The 20,103-nt window shown below is 35.1% G+C and overlaps 1 protein-coding gene across 4 annotated transcripts in view; it reads left to right on the top strand.

The window, feature by feature from the left end:
- Positions 1-20,103, top strand: part of MAPK14 (mitogen-activated protein kinase 14) — a 45,460-nt gene that overhangs the window by 10,643 nt on the left and 14,714 nt on the right. For all 4 annotated transcript variants that reach the window (XM_058178986.1, XM_058178987.1, XM_058178985.1 and 1 more), the window contains exons 3-8: positions 2,115-2,173; positions 5,351-5,462; positions 7,233-7,262; positions 7,648-7,695; positions 8,095-8,209; positions 8,977-9,048. In XM_058178986.1, coding sequence (XP_058034969.1) covers positions 2,115-2,173; positions 5,351-5,462; positions 7,233-7,262; positions 7,648-7,695; positions 8,095-8,209; positions 8,977-9,048 — 436 coding nt within the window. The remainder of the gene's footprint in view (positions 1-2,114; positions 2,174-5,350; positions 5,463-7,232; positions 7,263-7,647; positions 7,696-8,094; positions 8,210-8,976; positions 9,049-20,103) is intronic.

The following is a 20,103-nucleotide window of genomic DNA, read 5'->3' on the forward strand; positions in this document are numbered from 1 at the left end:
TGCTATTGCTATTATTCAAGGACTATCAGGTTTCATTCTTCTGCAGATAATGTCAGAGCACTGAATGTACCATAGTAAAGACTGGTAGTTTGTAATTGTGTGTGAAGAAATTATTACTGAAATATATTGATGTAACTGGCAAAACATTATGCTTAAAAGGCTATATTTGCTCATATATTTATTTTTGATTGCTCATTACGGACAGGCCTACCTTGGTTTTTATTGTTGACAATGAATATTTAGGAATTTCAGTAAAAGTCCATTACTTTTTAAATACTACTTCTGATGTCAGTGAAAAGTTTTCACAAGTAAATTGGATTGAATATTCATGTGGATTGGATATTGGATCGATGGATGGATGGATATTAGAACTGTGAACACTTCAGAAGAATCACTACAAAACATGTGGAGTGAAAATGCACTGTCATTATGATTGTAAGAGAAGCGTCCATAATTTGGCATAATTTTGGTCCTGGAAAGAGATGAGCTGCTTTAGGAGTCACAAGCTAGTGCTCTGTTCACACTTCTGCACGTTCCAAAGCCCCTCTTCCAAACCAAAGAAGCATGACATAGCTCTAGCACTTACAATTTTTTTTAATGTCTGGCCCACAGTAATTAAAATTCCCATAAATTTAGAAAAGTCTTTCAAAAAGCCAGTCTCCCTAATATAGCTATCTCCTAATATATGTTTGCCCCAAAGTTGTTCATTTCAGGTTTTTTGCATTATACTGACTCAAGCGCCCAAAATGCAATCATATGACTTCAGGGCGGTTGACTGTGAGATCCTTGAATCTGGGTTGTAAGTACCTTTTTCAGGGTCTGGGGTCATAATTTCAAACTGTCTCTGAACATCCGATCATAAGTCGAGGACTACTTGTATAATGGTTTTTATTAAATGCAATTAATAATAGCAACGATCAGTAATCATAGTATATTTAGCATGATAGTGATGAGTTATAGCAAGCCCCAGGATGTCTACATTAGTTTTCTTTAGCATGGTTCTGCAAAAAAAAATTGAACTTTGCCAAGATTGCTGTTGCTAAGCAATGTGGTTACATGATGTTGCGATTCACAATTGCATTGCTTAGCTAAAATTCCAGTCCCAGACACTGGTACTCCTCGAGTTACAACCATAGTGGAACCTGCCCATTATGATCATAAGCCTAAAACAGGTCAGTCACATGAGCAATCGGTTTTATGACATTTTTGGGACTGTTAAGCAAACGTATTAGTCATTAAGTGAATGCCATGGTCATTAACTGAAGCATTAGTTTGCTAAAAACTGGAAGTAACTGCTGTTATTTGGAAAGAACTGTATAAAATTGCCACATAGGCCATTCTCCAATTTTAATCTTTCTGTTTTGTATTGTTGGCAACATTGTGCCAGACTGATTTCTTGCCATTGTCAACATAATTGTCATCAATTTTGATGCATTTTCAGTATGATTCTCTGAATCAAACTTAATAAAATATTTGCGGTTTTGATTCAATTTTTATTTTCAGCATTTTTAGTATATTTTGATAAATCTGTACTTTTGATCTTTTTGTACATATATCACATATGGTAACATTTTTCTTTGTTGTTGCATTTCCAACAAATAAGCCATTTTTATAAAGACTGCTTGCAGATGGATCTAAGCATCTCTGATTTAGGTCTTCAGAGCTAGATCTGTAACATCCCAATGCACTGATTTTTGTCCCCTAGGGCTAGGGCAGTCATATCTAATGCAAGTTGGATAGATCACCGCAAAGTCATCATATTGTGTAAGATGTAGTGAACTGTCCTTCACCAGAGTTTGTCAGTACATCTATACATCATCATCATCATCATCATCATTTTGAAATGCATGTTGGGTAGAAGTTCTACCCAAATATAAACTTACTCTTTAGTTGCTTTACTACAGAGTAGCCATTTTTTAGTACAAATTGATCTATAAAATACATGGCAACAAGAGAACAATGAAAATAAAACAGGATTTGATGCTTTAAATCATGTATTTACAGAGCAGGCACTCTGGATTAGGATAATAAATATACTTCAGTTGGGGAAATGGATTGGAAAAAAATGGGTTAATGTATATGCTTACTTAGGAATATCTTTTCCCCCGTTACAGGTTATTGGACTTCTAGATGTATTCTCACCTGCGAAGTCATTTGAAGAGTTCAATGATGTGTAAGCAACAATTCAAAACTTTGTAACATATACTTTATATTTTTAAAAACACTAATACAAAATTTGTAGTCTTGGTGAAAACTTCCTTGCATGTGAGGAGAGTTAATGGGGCAAATATGAGTGAGAGTATGCATCTAAGGACACAAATAGTTTAGGTTCTATACCTGCTTCAGTTTTGTTGCTGTAGAAGTGTGTGAGCATTGAAAAATCTTGCATTTGAAATGAAAAATAGCATAAGGACTGCTTCACACTATATATTCTCTGAGGAAATGGTAAAATCATAGTGTCCTGATATACTTTATTTGATTTTGTTTTATGTGTTGTTTAAACTCAGCTATTGTAGTTTGTGAATTATGGTTTATAGTTTTGTGAATTATGGTTGATAGTTTCATGCAGAAGTTCCTTCTGTGTCCTCCCACCCCCAAAGATGAATAAGCTCATGTTGGCTCCTCCAAACCAAAGCAATGATTTTATTGGGGCCAGGACTAGGCATGAAAAAAATACATCACTGGTCCTTAATAATAAAATTGTAATCTAGATACCAGACCGGACAATAATAGAACTCTGCAACCTTACGAAACAAAACCTGTTCATTCGAAACAAACAGCCAAAGAATCAAATGCTTTTTAGTCAGAAGTATAAGTCTGTCCAGTCCCACACACCCTAGAAATCTGCACCCCATCTTCAAGATACCTACTGTTATTCCCCTTCTACCATATCACTTGCCTGGGCTCAACCTCAACAACCACATAACATCTGATCCCCAAATTTGGCACATTTGGTGCATATAAGAACATGCTCTGGTTGTACCTACCTTGCACAGAGATATATCCTGGAGCATGGGGCCCAGGTTTGAAGCCTGCAAGATCATACTCCAGGTCCTCTAACCAGGTTGTAAAAAATGGCCCAACCCCACATGCCCACAGTTTGTTTACCTTGGCTGGAGTCCTGCAGGACAATGCTAAAGCCCTGATAGACAACATTCCCACTCTACTAGACAAGCACCTGTGTCTGACCAAGCAGAGGAAGAGAGATTCAGGCAGCAACTTTAGCCTACATGTTCAAACTCCCTAGAATGTGTGGCTTTTTCTCCCAAAGTCATAACGTAATATGATGTTGCACCCAGTCAGTATTTATCAGGATCATAGGATATATAATTTGCTAAATATATTCATGTCAAAAGGAAGATAAAACATTAGAAACTGCTATACATGTGGTGACAATAGTTTCTAAGCCATCTCATACATAAATTGATTTTAAGTATTTGAATAACCATGCAGAATTTTGTGAAAATTTCCATTTGTATGCCATCATATTTCTCTTCCCCCCATCTCTCCTCCTCTCTCTCTCCCTCCTTCTCTCCCTCTCCCTCCCTCCCTCCCTCTCTCTCTCTCTCTCTCTCTCTCTCTCTCTCTCTCTCTCTCTCTCTCGTCAACTTATTGAGCTTTGTATCTCCTTGTTTATGTTGTATACTATTTTGAAGCTGAGGTTTTATCATTTGAATAACAGGTGTTGGCAAAAATATTTACTTTCTGAAGCAGAACTGACTACTTTTCTGTCTGGGAAAAGGTGGGGGCAGGGAGGACTTACTTAGAAAAAGAAAAGCTGAGCAAAATATTTTGAATGTCTGATAACAGGGAGGAATAAAATTCCTTTGTTTTATTGTTGAATTTTCAGGCTTGTCTGTTCCATCATTATTTTTCATTAAAGAATTCATGTACATGTAGCTGTATGATGAGAGATAATAGATTATGAAGTGGCAAATATTTTAAAGAGCTGTGTTTAAAACTTGTAAAACTTGTATGTAACAGTTTTCATAGGCACGTTGAGACAGGTTTCCTGTTTTAATAAGTTCATTTAGATGGATTTTGTTAATAGATACTAGTATGGCTAAATGTTTCATATAGCCTGTACTGTACAACCTTTTTACATTTCTTTAGAGAAATCAAAAAACTGAATCATTGTAAAGATCTCCTTAATTCATTTTTAGGAAGAACAACTAACTTCTGAAAAATCTTATTCTCTTATTATAATTTCTCTGGGAAGTGGTTAATCGTGGCTGCAGTGAGTGGATGGGTTGGTTGATAATAAAAGTTATGTGAACACAGAAGGACAGTGTCATGGGTTGTCTTCTCACATTTATAACCTACAAGCCAGAACCTATATGAAACAGCCTTTATTTTTATTATCCTGTTTCCATTTGAAAGGAATAATCTAGAATATTTTAGAGATATCTCCCAAATAATAAAACTGCACAAAATTTTATAAATACAATTTTATAGATGCACAAATCTTATATTTTTGGATTAAGTGGATAATGGTGCTGATTATGTACTTACAAAATACATCAAAAATTATATTTCTGTAAAATAAAGTTCTCTCTGTGAAAAAAATTGAGATAAAGTTAACTTTTCAGAGCTGAAGAAGCTTCTTGATGAGAAGCGAAACATCTTCAAAGAAAAACCAGAAAATCCAGTTGCCTCTTGAAAAAGCATATTTGGGACAACCATGACTTGGATGACTAAGAATTTCCGTAGCCATTTTCTGAGTATACTGAGTTGGAGTTTGACAAAACTAATTTTGTGTACATCAACTTTTGCCGTTGATGTCAGAGGATTTGTAGTTCAACTAATGAAGGGTACACTTTACTGTTAGATGGTGATTAGTAGATATGTAAAACATGGTTACATATCTTGGATTATACCATACATTCTGTTTATAATTAATGATTTTAAGTGGCTCTGCTTACAGTACATATGTTTAATCTCAGAAATGCTGGACTGAGTTGTGTAAAGCATTAAAAAGGGATGCTTTGCAAAGAAAGTTAACATAGGCAAAACTTCCCTTCTCAAATAATAAAACAGCCATGTTCTCTGGAAGGCTTCAAGTCTGCTTTGAATGTTTTTCCGGGTTATCTGTGCTTATGTGTGCACATGCAACTGCTTTTCTTTGCGTACAGTTCCATGGAAAGTATTGCTTGCGCATGTAAATGCAAACAACTGGAGACAGTCTTTCAAGAAAGACATGACTGCTTTAATACTTCAAAGAAAGATAGTTCACTCAAGTCAATGATTTCTATGGAGCATCCTTCTGGATATTTTTGCACAGGTAGGGTTTTCATATTTGTTCAGGTGTCTTACAAAGAAGTAACATTTTGGTTTGACTTCTGTTTTCCAGATACCTTGTAACCCATCTTATGGGAGCGGATTTGAACAATATTGTAAAATGTCAGAAACTCACAGATGACCATGTACAGTTTCTCATCTATCAAATTCTTAGGGGTTTGAAGGTATTTCCAGTTTTATAAGCATAGTAATTCCTCTATACACTTACTTTCTCTTTTAATGAGAACTATAGAGGCAAATAATGTATTCAGGCAAAGGCAGTTATTGCATTTTTGCTCTTCTGAATTATGTAGAGTGATTTCCTTTTAAATAGATTTGAAGAACGTTTGTCCTTTCTGAAATCTAGGATGGAAGTAAAAATGCTGTTGCACAACTATTGAATTGGCTCTGCTTCTTGCACAATTGAATTTGAATTGGCCCAGCTTTGGCTCCACATTATATTCAGAGGCATTAATGTTCTTAGTGCATGCCATTTTTTCATTTGCTTGTATTGCATGTGCTGTATTTTTATTAGATATGAAGAAGAGGAGACTGTTTTTGACACTTGAAGGAAGGGGATATAAAAAAGTCTTCACCTAATCCCTTCAATTGTTTGCAATACTACCTATAGGGGAAGAGATCATGCTGTAGATAACATTATAAAGTACTCTGTCCCACTCCCCCCCCCTTTGTCATCTAGACAAAGACAGGAAAGATTTCCAACAGGCATGAAAAACATAATTTTATAATGTAGCCAGTAGTAATATTTTCTCAACCATTTTATTCAATTCAGAAACGTAGTTTTTTCCCCTAACCTCCCAAAAATGAGTTCAGGAAATATTCTACATTTTTTTTATTGACACTGCCCGTCATGTGATTCCTGTTTGACTGCACTCGCTCCAGGAAGGAAACACAGAGTTGGGAAATGTCCTATATTGGCGCAGAGAAAAAGTGGCCTAGTTGAACTACATTATGCAAAGCCAAAATTCAGCTCTTTGTTTTGGTTAACAAAATGGGCAGTCCTAGAAGAAAACATGTTTTTATATTGTACAATGGGGGGAAAACTGAAAATAAGTTTTGATTTTGGTTTACAAATTGAGGCATATTTTAAACATGTCTTTGTATCTGGATAAATCTTTACGTTGCCCATTTGTTTTTTGGAAACTAGAAACTAATGAAAAAATATGGCGTGACAACAAAAAAAATCAGCCAAATAAACGATAACTAATTTGCTCACCTCAGCAACTTTTTATTTTGGGGTATTTTTGAGTCTGTGTTGATTCCTGGTGACTGCCTGGACCGGTCCCTGCAGGGTTTTTGTTTTGTTTTGTTTTGTTTTGTTTCTGGGCATCTTTTCCAAAAAATTTGCTATTGTCTCCTTTCTAGGGCTGAAAGAGAGTGACAGGCCCAGTCACCTTTGTGTCTAAGATAGGACCAGAATTCACAGTCTCTCAGTTTCTAGTTTGGTTTAGTACTAGTTACGATAACTTCAAAACACAAACAGTAACAACTACATTAAGGTGGAATTGGGTTACAAGAATCTCCTAAATGTATATAGACAGGCTTAATTATCATATCTTTAATCCACTTTCATTTTATTGAAATCTGTCCAAACTGCCAGACATTCCCTTAAAATTTTATGGTGTAATTTGTGATGAGATTATCTAATTGCTCAGATTCCAAGACACTTCGCACATAGATATTTTGAATCAAAATGTAACAAGAAAGGATTATATCTGAAGAATGAAAATCTTACATTACATTATTGTTTTTCATATAGGCATTTAAAAAAAATTCTAGTTGCAGATATTTGCTTTCCTATAGAAAGAAGCTGAGAGCAGGGCAAAAAAGTACATATCATGAATGCTTATTAAATGGGGTAAAAAAAACATTTTTTTTCATAAGTAAATTGAAAATATTTGCCTAAATTTAATATTTAAATTTTTATCTTTTAGTATATCCATTCTGCTGATATCATACACAGAGTAAGTATTATTGAATTATTAAAACATAATAATATTTATAGTATATATTATAATTCTTCTGGAAGACAAAATATTGAAATGTTATAAATGAAAATAATTAAGCATATCAATATAAAGGAAGACATTATACATCCAACTGTGTTACAGTGTTGATTCCACTCACCTTTCTTACTCATTTTCTCTTTGGTAATTTTTTACAGTAAGTGCAATATTGTATTTTTATGGATAATCTTATACATTTTTGTGTAACATTTGTTGCTGTTATACAATACAGTATAGGTTATAAAAATTATTACGAATAAGATGTGTCTGTATTTAATAGCTTGGTTTTGAACAACTATTTTAATATGGCGGGCTGATTCTTTTTTTCTCTTTTTTATTTTAGGATTTAAAACCTAGTAACCTAGCTGTGAATGAAGACTGTGAGTTGAAGGTAATTTGGAATTAGTATACCACCTTGTTTATGGAAATTAAGCATTTTTAATTTTATAGGTCAAGATCTTGATAATGAAGTGTAGGTATCTGTGTATATATGCCCATAATGTTTTTCTGGATATAACTTAATCATTCTTGTGTGTGATTCATTAATGTTATAATTTTACTGTTCTTTTGCATACACTGTCTCAGATGTATTATAAATCCTTGATATCTGTTGTATTTTAAAATTTCCATTTCTGTCTGCCTGCTTAATCTCAGACTTCTTCCTAGTGTAGCTTGCTAGAAAAGAAGTGTGCTCCTTCTGTCTCAACCTCCTTTTTTTTTTTTTTTGTCTTCTCTTGCTCACATTCTTTTTTAATTGTGTCAATATACATCTGTTTTTCTTATTTTTCAGATTTTGGATTTTGGGTTGGCACGGCATACAGATGATGAAATGACAGGATATGTAGCAACCAGGTGGTACAGAGCTCCTGAGATCATGCTGAACTGGATGCATTACAATCAAACAGGTATGATGTTTCATTAGCCTAAACCAGTGTTGGCGAACCTTTTTGGCACCGACTGCCGAAATGGGAGTGTGCATGCGTGCCAGAAACCAGAAGAGCAGACGTCACGCCGGGAAGATGATCTTCCAGTTTCCGGCTTGCGCATGTGTGCCGTCCACTTGTCTTCTGGTTTTGGGCGGGCATGCATGCGTGAAGACCATGCCAGAAACCAGAAGTGCAGCCACCCTGTGCACATGTGTGCGCCGGGAGGATGATCTTCTGGTTTCCGGCACCACCCACCTGGTCTTCCAGTGCGCTGGAAACAGGAAGCTCATCTTCCCAACACGACAGCTGCTCTTCCAGTTTCTGGTGCTCCCGTGCACGTGAAGACCAGCTGGCCAGTGCGCCAGAACCTAATCATAATGTTACATTAACTATAATAGTTTTCATTTTATTTTTGTACACACATACAGTAGTATAATTGAAATGGGACCAGTTCATAATTTCTGATATGTTTTATCAGTTTCATTCATAATTTAACTTACACAGATACTTCTCTCTATACCTGTGTTTCTGTGTACATGCCTCTCCTTCCCCCCCAGGTCTGTTTGTGTGTATTGGATCACCTTAATTAATCCTACCTCTTTCTCTTAGTTTTACAAGATAATCTGTTTTTTTCATTAATTCTTAACAACTACATGTACATTGTAAAGAATTTTTTACCAGTAGAATATTTCAGTTGAGCTTTGTAAGTATTGATTTACTTTTAACTTGATTTGTTTTATCCTCAGTTGATATTTGGTCAGTTGGATGCATTATGGCTGAACTTTTGACTGGAAGAACACTGTTCCCTGGTACAGACCGTATCCTTCAGAAGCATCTATAAGTAAAATAAAACAAGTTGAACTAGAAAGGATATATTAATTAATATGAAACTATGATATTGAACTCCTTCTTGTTCAAATTATTGCAGAGCTATTTTGTCAATCTTGGTTTAGGAAAATTAATTCATTCTTTCTTAAAGCTTTTTTTTTTTGTATGTATTCGAAATGAATTGTGGCCTGGTATTTAACTGTGGTTGAGAAGAGAAAATGCATTGTTGCCATAGAAATTACATCATTAAGAACATCCAGTGATGTTCTATTAAGAAAAATACATATGTATAGGAATATTCAGTGGGAAGGTAACAGCATTCTGTGTGCCTTGGCGTATAGTCATGCTGGCTACGACCTTCGAAAATATCTTTGAACAACACTAGCTCCATCAGCTAAGAAATGGAGATGAGCATCAGTTCCCTAGAATCAGACATGATTGGACAGGGGAAATCATTACTTTTATGGGAATATTTATGAGAATAATAGTATAATATTATTCTTTGAATATTCTCCAAATAGTAAAATATACATTATTTCTAGCTAAATTAAAGAGTCTTAAAGTCTCTTTAGTTTTAATGTTTCAAAAAAATTTCTTCCTAAAGAGAATACTAGGCTTCTCAAATATTAAGTATATCCCATTAATTTAGTGATAACATGGGTTTATCTACTACTGGGTAGTCTCTTTCATTTCTTCTGTGTTAATGCCCTTAAAATATTAAAACAATACAAAGCATTTATTTTTATTTTGAAGACTTACATTAATCTCAGTAATTAAGTTATATGTTTTTATATACTGTATTTTTCGGACTGTAAGATACGCCGAAGTATAAGACACATCTAGCTTTTGGGGAGGAAAATAAGAAAAAAAATCTGCCTCTGCCTCCCACCAATTTGCCTCCTTGCAGCAAACAGCATGGTCAGCTTCAACACAGCTTGATTTAGCGTGAGCAGCTGATTGGTGGTTGGCTTGGGCTCCTGAAATACTGCCTATCAGCTGTTCCAGGCTGCGGGGATTGCCACCGCCCATCGGCATCAGTGCCGCCCATCGGCGCTGCCACCTATCCCCGCCTCCATGCACCCCATTTTTGGTCTCTGCACATTTCCTTTTTGGCCCATTCCAGGCAGGGAGGATCTCCGCCACTGCCTATTCCTGGAACGGGCTGAAAATGGGATGCACGGAGGCCGAAAATGGGGCACGCTGAGGCTGAAAATAGGATGCACTGAGGCTGAAAATGGATTGCGCGGAGGTGGCAGTAGGTGACAGGCAATGGGTGGCAGCAATCCCCACAGCCTGGAACAGCTGATAGGTGGTATTCTGGGAGGCCAATCCAACCGCCAATCAACTGCTTGTGCTAAATCAGGCTGTGCTGAAGCTGACCACGCTGTTTGCTGTTTGCTGCAAAGAGGTAAATTGCTTCAGCAACATTCGCTGTAAAAGACACACAGACATTTCCACTCACTTTTTTTTGGGGGGGGGGGGGGAAGTGTGTCTTATACTCCGAAAAGTACAGTAGTATGTGTTTGTTGTATTTTCTAGTAATTTTTTTGTAGTAAAAAGACACACATTATCTTGGGTAAGCTTTTTTATAAAACAACAACAAAAAAACAACAACAACAAGAGTGAGTAGGGAATGGTTCCAGTTCTTTCAATTCCCAGTTTTTTCAGGGAATCATATGGACATCTTAAAGATGCATATGGCACACACTTGGTATAGTAAGAATGCTATGGCTATCACCACAAATAAATGCATTGAGAATCAATAATTTTCAAGAAACTTTTATTGCCAGCATTTAAAGCCTGATTTCCAGGTACAGTTGAACCTCTGCAGCCTTTTGACATCTGTTTAGTGGTTGCGGCTGTTTTAAATTTTTATGATCATCAAAGAACCTGTACTCTATGTTTTTTTTCTTTAACTTTCGTTTATATTAGATTTTATTATTATAATTTTTTAATAAAAAGAAATTAAGCTGTGTAGATGCAGTTTGTTAATATTTGCTATACATATCTGGATTACATATTTCAAAAATTTAGTAGAAGATTGGGTACTTAAATTTAAGCATATTAATATGTTCAGTCAAGTTTGTGTTGAGTAAAATCTAAGACTAAAACTGATGAATAAATTTTAAATATTCCTTCTTCTACCCTGACCCCATTCAATGTAATATTTCAATTGTGAAGCTGTGTTCTGGGAAGTATGTGATTAATGTAGTTGAAGTGAACTTTTAGGCTGCCTTTGTTCACTGTAGTAAACTGTTCTAACATATGATTTATTGAACATAGTTATGGTGATCATAAACTGGGATTTACAAATTATTACAGTGGTTTCAAATGTCACACATTAAGCATTATACACACTCCAGCATGTCTAAGTGTGATGTGTGAATTAGACCTGAATTTAAATTCTTCTCTCAGCATAAAGTATTATAAGAAAATTGTCTACATTGGCACACAATTTATATTATGAAAATACTCTAAGTTATTAAAACTTTTGAAAAGATAATTTCAAAATATTGTCTTGGTATTTGCTTATTGATTACTCACTTTGATTATAGTTCAACAGTTTGCTTTATCTGAATAAGATTTGGCTTTTACACAATTCATTGATGATGATTTTGGCAAGCTTCAGTTGTGGGACTTCCCGGTCCTTAAAGACGAGTCTTACTGCTACTTGCATGTCTTTCTTTTAATAAAATTTGTTTTGGATAAATTCTTCTCTCAGCATAAAGTATTATAAGAAAATTGTCTACATTGGCACACAATTTATATTATGAAAATACTCTTAAGTTATTAAAACTTTTGAAAAGATAATTTCAAAATATTGTCTTTGTATTTGCTTATTGATTACTCACTTTGATTATAGATCAACAGTTTGCTTTATCTGAATAAGATTTGGCTTTTACACAATTCATTTATGATTTTGGCAAGCTTCAGTTGTGGGACTTCCCGGTCCTTAAAGACGAGTCTTACTGCTACTTGCATGTCTTTCTTTCTCCAGTATTCTATTTTCACAGTTGTGGTATTTACCAGCATAAAATCACTGCTTTAACTATTCCTCATTGCTTTAATATATCTTAATTCTGAAACAGGGACATTATGAAGTCTTGTAATGTTGTATTTTATATTTTATGTTCCATTAAGTCACACTTTTTGAGTCATATAAAACTGATTCACTTATTCTGTTTTCTTTGGCTATTGTTGTTTTATCTTGCTGCTCATTAACTGTACAGTAATTAAATGAAGAATCTTTGTCATAAGTTTTCCCTTATCTATCATCACCTTGTCTAAGATGCTCGTTGCATCCCTCTCCAGGATTAATCCTCTTTCCTTCTTCAGCAAGTCTAAGAAAATAAAAATATCTGTCCCCTTATTTCTTTACTATCATTTGTTAGTTTGCTAAGCATGCTAACTTTTGTTATAATATTTAACCCAGATTTTGTATATCTCAGATTATCCATGTTTTAAAATTCAGATTTGATTCTTATCTATCATATCTTTCATTATTATAAAAGATTGATTGTATAAATTGATAGTAAATTGCTAGCAAAAATTAAACAGACACTTTGTCTCTCTCCATTTGCTATCCAAACAAATCTGTTTCTTCTAACTTGATTTTTAACAATACCTTCTTGTTCATTGTAGCTGCTCCAAAGAAGAATCAGGTATTTTGAAACACTGGTTAGCTATATTATATTCCACATTCTGCATAATAAAGAGTTTTACTGTTATCAATAGAGAAAGGTAAATATCAGTCCACTGTTTTTGTTGACCATCTTATGATTCCTACCTGTTCATTCATCTCTCTGCCTTTTCTGAAATCTGATTATTCATTTGATATTTTTATCCATGTGTAACTGTAACAAATGAAGTAACATTTTGCTTGCACTTCATGTTTATTTTGACAGTCTAATTTTTGCCTGGTTCATGCTTCTCATATTTCAAGCTTCAATACTATACACCCTTGTAAAATTTAAAAAAAAACTTTACTTTCAGTTCTGGTACCAACTGTGATTTAGTTTTCTTCCACCATTGATCTAACTATGTCCTTATGAAAGTTTGACATTCTTTGCCAATAATTTAGAGGGATGCTTTCTAAGAAATTATAGTTCAACAGTTTGCTTTATCTGAATAAGATTTGGCTTTTACACAATTCATTTATGATTTTGGCAAGCTTCAGTTGTGGGACTTCGGTCCTTAAAGACAGTCTTACTGCTACTTGCATGTCTTTCTTTTAATAAAATTTGTTTTGGATAAATTCTTCTCTCAGCATAAAGTATTATAAGAAAATTGTCTACATTGGCACACAATTTATATTATGAAAATACTCTTAAGTTATTAAAACTTTTGAAAAGATAATTTCAAAATATTGTCTTTGTATTTGCTTATTGATTACTCACTTTGATTATAGATCAACAGTTTGCTTTATCTGAATAAGATTTGGCTTTTACACAATTCATTTATGATTTTGGCAAGCTTCAGTTGTGGGACTTCCCGGTCCTTAAAGACGAGTCTTACTGCTACTTGCATGTCTTTCTTTTAATAAAATTTGTTTTGGATAAATTCTTCTTATTTTAGTTTTACTTCTGCTAATTACTTACTTAGGTGTCCTTAAATTGGGACCTTGGTGATTATATGGACAAATGCCACCCATCTCTGCCTGGCCACAATTGGTAACTCTTTCAATGACATTTCAGTGACCACTTAGATCCTTTCATCTACTTTATCCATTTTTTTCTACTCTTGTCAACCCTGCCAAGGCTAGTAGCTTTCCTAGTATATTATCCATTCATAGTGAGTTTATGCTTCTTGGTTATTGTCTCAAGGAAGCAGTTTTTATTTTCTCTAGGACTAATGGATTGTTTTTCTTGCAATCTGTCTTTCTCTTTCTCCAGTATTCTATTTTCACAGTTGTGGTATTTACCAGCATAAAATCACTGCTTTAACTATTCCTCATTGCTTTAATATATCTTAATTCTGAAACAGGGACATTATGAAGTCTTGTAATGTTGTATTTTATATTTTATGTTCCATTAAGTCACACTTTTTGAGTCATATAAAACTGATTCACTTATTCTGTTTTCTTTGGCTATTGTTGTTTTATCTTGCTGCTCATTAACTGTACAGTAATTAAATGAAGAATCTTTGTCATAAGTTTTCCCTTATCTATCATGTCTTTCGTTATTATAAAAGATTGATTGTATAAATTGATAGTAAATTGCTAGCAAAAATTAAACAGACACTTTGTCTCTCTCCATTTGCTACCCAAACAAATCTGTTTCTTCTAACTTGATTTTTAACAATACCTTCTTGTTCATTGTAGCTGCTCCAAAGAAGAATCAGGTATTTTGAAACACTGGTTAGCTATATTATATTCCACATTCTGCATAATAAAGAGTTTTACTGTTATCAATAGAGAAAGGTAAATATCAGTCCACTGTTTTTGTTGACCATCTTATGATTCCTACCTGTTCATTCATCTCTCTGCCTTTTCTGAAATCAGATTATTCATTTGATATTTTTATCAGTTTCATTCATAATTTAACTTACACAGATACTTCTCTCTATACCTGTGTTTCTGTGTACATGCCTCTCCTTCCCCCCCAGGTCTGTTTGTGTGTATTGGATCACCTTAATTAATCCTACCTCTTTCTCTTAGTTTTACAAGATAATCTGTTTTTTTCATTAATTCTTAACAACTACATGTACATTGTAAAGAATTTTTTACCAGTAGAATATTTCAGTTGAGCTTTGTAAGTATTGATTTACTTTTAACTTGATTTATTTTATCCTCAGTTGATATTTGGTCAGTTGGATGCATTATGGCTGAACTTTTGACTGGAAGAACACTGTTCCCTGGTACAGACCGTATCCTTCAGAAGCATCCATAAGTAAAATAAAACAAGTTGAACTAGAAAGGATATATTAATTAATATGAAACTATGATATTGAACTCCTTCTTGTTCAAATTATTGCAGAGCTATTTTGTCAATCTTGGTTTAGGAAAATTAATTCATTCTTTCTTAAAGCTTTTTTTTTTGTATGTATTCGAAATGAATTGTGGCCTGGTATTTAACTGTGGTTGAGAAGAGAAAATGCATTGTTGCCATAGAAATTACATCATTAAGAACATCCAGTGATGTTCTATTAAGAAAAATACATATGTATAGGAATATTCAGTGGGAAGGTAACAGCATTCTGTGTGCCTTGGCGTATAGTCATGCTGGCTACGACCTTCGAAAATATCTTTGAACAACACTAGCTCCATCAGCTAAGAAATGGAGATGAGCATCAGTTCCCTAGAATCAGACATGATTGGACAGGGGAAATCATTACCTTTATGGGAATATTTATGAGAATAATAGTATAATATTATTCTTTGAATATTCTCCAAATAGTAAAATATACATTATTTCTAGCTAAATTAAAGAGTCTTAAAGTCTCTTTAGTTTTAATGTTTCAAAAAAATTTCTTCCTAAAGAGAATACTAGGCTTCTCAAATATTAAGTATATCCCATTAATTTAGTGATAACATGGGTTTATCTACTACTGGGTAGTCTCTTTCATTTCTTCTGTGTTAATGCCCTTAAAATATTAAAACAATACAAAGCATTTATTTTTATTTTGAAGACTTACATTAATCTCAGTAATTAAGTTATATGTTTTTATATACTGTATTTTTCGGACTGTAAGATACGCGTATAAGACACATCTAGCTTTTGGGGAGGAAAATAAGAAAAAAAATCTGCCTCTGCCTCCCACCAATTTGCCTCCTTGCAGCAAACAGCATGGTCAGCTTCAACACAGCTTGATTTAGCGTGAGCAGCTGATTGGTGGTTGGCTTGGGCTCCTGAAATACTGCCTATCAGCTGTTCCAGGCTGCGGGGATTGCCACCGCCCATCGGCATCAGTGCCGCCCATCGGCGCTGCCACCTATCCCCGCCTCCATGCACCCCATTTTTGGTCTCTGCACATTTCCTTTTTGGCCCATTCCAGGCAGGGAGGATCTCCGCCACTGCCTATTCCTGGAACGGGCTGAAAATGGGACGCACGGAGGCCGAAAATGGGGCACGCTGAGGCTGAAAATAGGATGCACTGAGGCTGAAAATGGACTGCACGGAGGCGGCAGTAGGTGACAGGCAATGGGTGGCAGCAATCCCCACAGCCTGGAACAGCTGATAGGTGGTATTCTGGGAGGCCAATCCAACCGCCAATCAACTGCTTGTGCTAAATCAGGCTGTGCTGAAGCTGACCACGCTGTTTGCTGTTTGCTGCAAAGAGGTAAATTGCTTCAGCAATATTCGCTGTAAAAGACACACAGACATTTCCACTCACTTTTTTTTGGGGGGGGAAGTGTGTCTTATACTCCGAAAAGTACAGTAGTATGTATTTGTTGTATTTTCTAGTAATTTTTTTGTAGTAAAAAGACACACATTATCTTGGGTAAGCTTTTTTATAAAACAACAACAAAAAAACAACAACAACAAGAGTGAGTAGGGAATGGTTCCAGTTCTTTCAATTCCCAGTTTTTTCAGGGAATCATATGGACATCTTAAAGATGCATATGGCACACACTTGGTATAGTAAGAATGCTATGGCTATCACCACAAATAAATGCATTGAGAATCAATAATTTTCAAGAAACTTTTATTGCCAGCATTTAAAGCCTGATTTCCAGGTACAGTTGAACCTCTGCAGCCTTTTGACATCTGTTTAGTGGTTGCGGCTGTTTTAAATTTTTATGATCATCAAAGAACCTGTACTCGTATGTTTTTTTTCTTTAACTTTCGTTTATATTAGATTTTATTATTATAATTTTTTAATAAAAAGAAATTAAGCTGTGTAGATGCAGTTTGTTAATATTTGCTATACATATCTGGATTACATATTTCAAAAATTTAGTAGAAGATTGGGTACTTAAATTTAAGCATATTAATATGTTCAGTCAAGTTTGTGTTGAGTAAAATCTAAGACTAAAACTGATGAATAAATTTTAAATATTCCTTCTTCTACCCTGACCCCATTCAATGTAATATTTCAATTGTGAAGCTGTGTTCTGGGAAGTATGTGATTAATGTAGTTGAAGTGAACTTTTAGGCTGCCTTTGTTCACACTAGTAAACTGTTCTAACATATGATTTATTGAACATAGTTATGGTGATCATAAATTGGGATTTACAAATTATTACAGTGGTTTCAAATGTCACACATTAAGCATTATACACACTCCAGCATGTCTAAGTGTGATGTGTGAATTAGACCTGAATTTAAATTCTTCTCTCAGCATAAAGTATTATAAGAAAATTGTCTACATTGGCACACAATTTATATTATGAAAATACTCTTAAGTTATTAAAACTTTTGAAAAGATAATTTCAAAATATTGTCTTTGTATTTGCTTATTGATTACTCACTTTGATTATAGATCAACAGTTTGCTTTATCTGAATAAGATTTGGCTTTTACACAATTCATTTATGATTTTGGCAAGCTTCAGTTGTGGGACTTCCCGGTCCTTAAAGACGAGTCTTACTGCTACTTGCATGTCTTTCTTTTAATAAAATTTGTTTTGGATAAATTCTTCTTATTTTAGTTTTACTTCTGCTAATTACTTACTTAGGTGTCCTTAAATTGGGACCTTGGTGATTATATGGACAAATGCCACCCATCTCTGCCTGGCCACAATTGGTAACTCTTTCAATGACATTTCAGTGACCACTTAGATCCTTTCATCTAGGATGCACTGAGGCTGAAAATAGGATGCACTGAGGCTGAAAATAGGATGCACTGAGGCTGAAAATAGGATGCACTGAGGCTGAAAATAGGATGCACTGAGGCTGAAAATAGGATGCACTGAGGCTGAAAATAGGATGCACTGAGGCTGAAAATAGGATGCACTGAGGCTGAAAATAGGATGCACTGAGGCTGAAAATAGGATGCACTGAGGCTGAAAATAGGATGCACTGAGGCTGAAAATAGGATGCACTGAGGCTGAAAATAGGATGCACTGAGGCTGAAAATAGGATGCACTGAGGCTGAAAATAGGATGCACTGAGGCTGAAAATAGGATGCACTGAGGCTGAAAATAGGATGCACTGAGGCTGAAAATAGGATGCACTGAGGCTGAAAATAGGATGCACTGAGGCTGAAAATAGGATGCACTGAGGCTGAAAATAGGATGCACTGAGGCTGAAAATAGGATGCACTGAGGCTGAAAATAGGATGCACTGAGGCTGAAAATAGGATGCACTGAGGCTGAAAATAGGATGCACTGAGGCTGAAAATAGGATGCACTGAGGCTGAAAATAGGATGCACTGAGGCTGAAAATAGGATGCACTGAGGCTGAAAATAGGATGCACTGAGGCTGAAAATAGGATGCACTGAGGCTGAAAATGGACTGCGGAGGCGGCAGTAGGTGACAGGCAATGGTGGCAGCAATCCCCACAGCCTGGAATAGCTGATAGGAGGTATTCTGGGAGGCCAATCCAACTGCCAATCAACTGCTTGTGCTAAATCAGGCTGTGCTGAGGCTGGCCTTGCTGTTTGCTGTTTGCTGTTTGCTGTTTGCTGTTTGCTGTTTGCTGTTTGCTGTTTGCTGTTTGCTGTTTGCTGTTTGCTGTTTGCTGTTTGCTGTTTGCTGTTTGCTGTTTGCTGCAAAGAGGTAAATTGCTTCAGCAATATTCGCTGTAAAAGACACACATTATCTTGGGTAAGCTTTTTATAAAACAACAACAAGAGTGAGTAGGAATGGTTCCAGTTCTTTCAATTCCCAGTTTTTTCAGGGAATCATATGGACATCTTAAAGATGCATATGGCACACACTTGGTATAGTAAGAATGCTATGGCTATCACCACAAATAAATGCATTGAGAATCAATAATTTTCAAGAAACTTTTATTGCCAGCATTTAAAGCCTGATTTCCAGGTACTGTTGAACCTCTGCAGCCTTTTGACATCTGTTTAGTGGTTGCGGCTGTTTTAAATTTTTATGATCATCAAAGAACCTGTACTCTATGTTTTTTCTTTAACTTTCGTTTATATTAGATTTTATTATTATAATTTTTAATAAAAGAAATTAAGCTGTGTAGATGCAGTTTGTTAATATTTGCTATACATATCTGGATTACATATTTCAAAAATTTAGTAGAAGATTGGGTACTTAAATTTAAGCATATTAATATGTTCAGTCAAGTTTGTGTTGAGTAAAATCTAAGACTAAAACTGATGAATAAATTTTAAATATTCCTTCTTCTACCCTGACATCAACTGGGAAACAAACTCTGCACCAAGTGGAAGATCCAACAGGTTCCTAACAAACCTAGCAGACAACTTTGTTTCCCAAAAATAGAGAAGGCGACAAGGATCAGCCATATTGGACTTAATTCTCACTAACAGAGATGAAATGATAGAAGGTGTTGAAGCTACAGGAACCTTGGGGCAAGTGACCACGCAATATTGGAATTCAACATTAAGCAAATACAAGTAGTAGAACAAAGTCAAACTAGAGTCTTGGACTTTAAGAGAGCTAATTTCAATAAACTTAGAGAGATCTTGAGAAGGATTCAATGGATGAGAATCCTCAGGGGGAAAACAACTCAAGAAGCTTGGGAAATTTTGAAAAGTGAGATTATAAAAGCACAGTCTAACACAATACCAATGAAGAAGAAAATAGTAGATCACAAAGAAACCAGCATGGATGCATAAAGAACTATCTGACAAATTGAAAGACAAAAGGACAAATATAAAAAGTGGAAAGAGGGGCAAATAACTAAGGCAGAATATCAGCAACAGCCCGAGCCTGTAAAGATGAAGTGAGGAAAGCTAAGGCTCACAATGAACAAAGGCTAGCGACAAAAGTAAAAATAATAAAAAGCTTCTTCCAACATGTTAAAAACAAGAAAAAGTCAAGGAAACAATTGGCCCATTGCTGGGAGAAAGTGGCAAGAAGATGACAAGCAACAGGGAGAAAGCAGATCTACTTAACTCATATTTTGCATCTGTCTTTACACAAAAGGAAAAACAATCCAACCTATCAAAACAGCACTACAA

This window comes from Ahaetulla prasina, chromosome 3 (assembly GCF_028640845.1).
Source record: "Ahaetulla prasina isolate Xishuangbanna chromosome 3, ASM2864084v1, whole genome shotgun sequence".
In the NCBI taxonomy this organism is placed as follows: domain Eukaryota; kingdom Metazoa; phylum Chordata; class Lepidosauria; order Squamata; family Colubridae; genus Ahaetulla; species Ahaetulla prasina.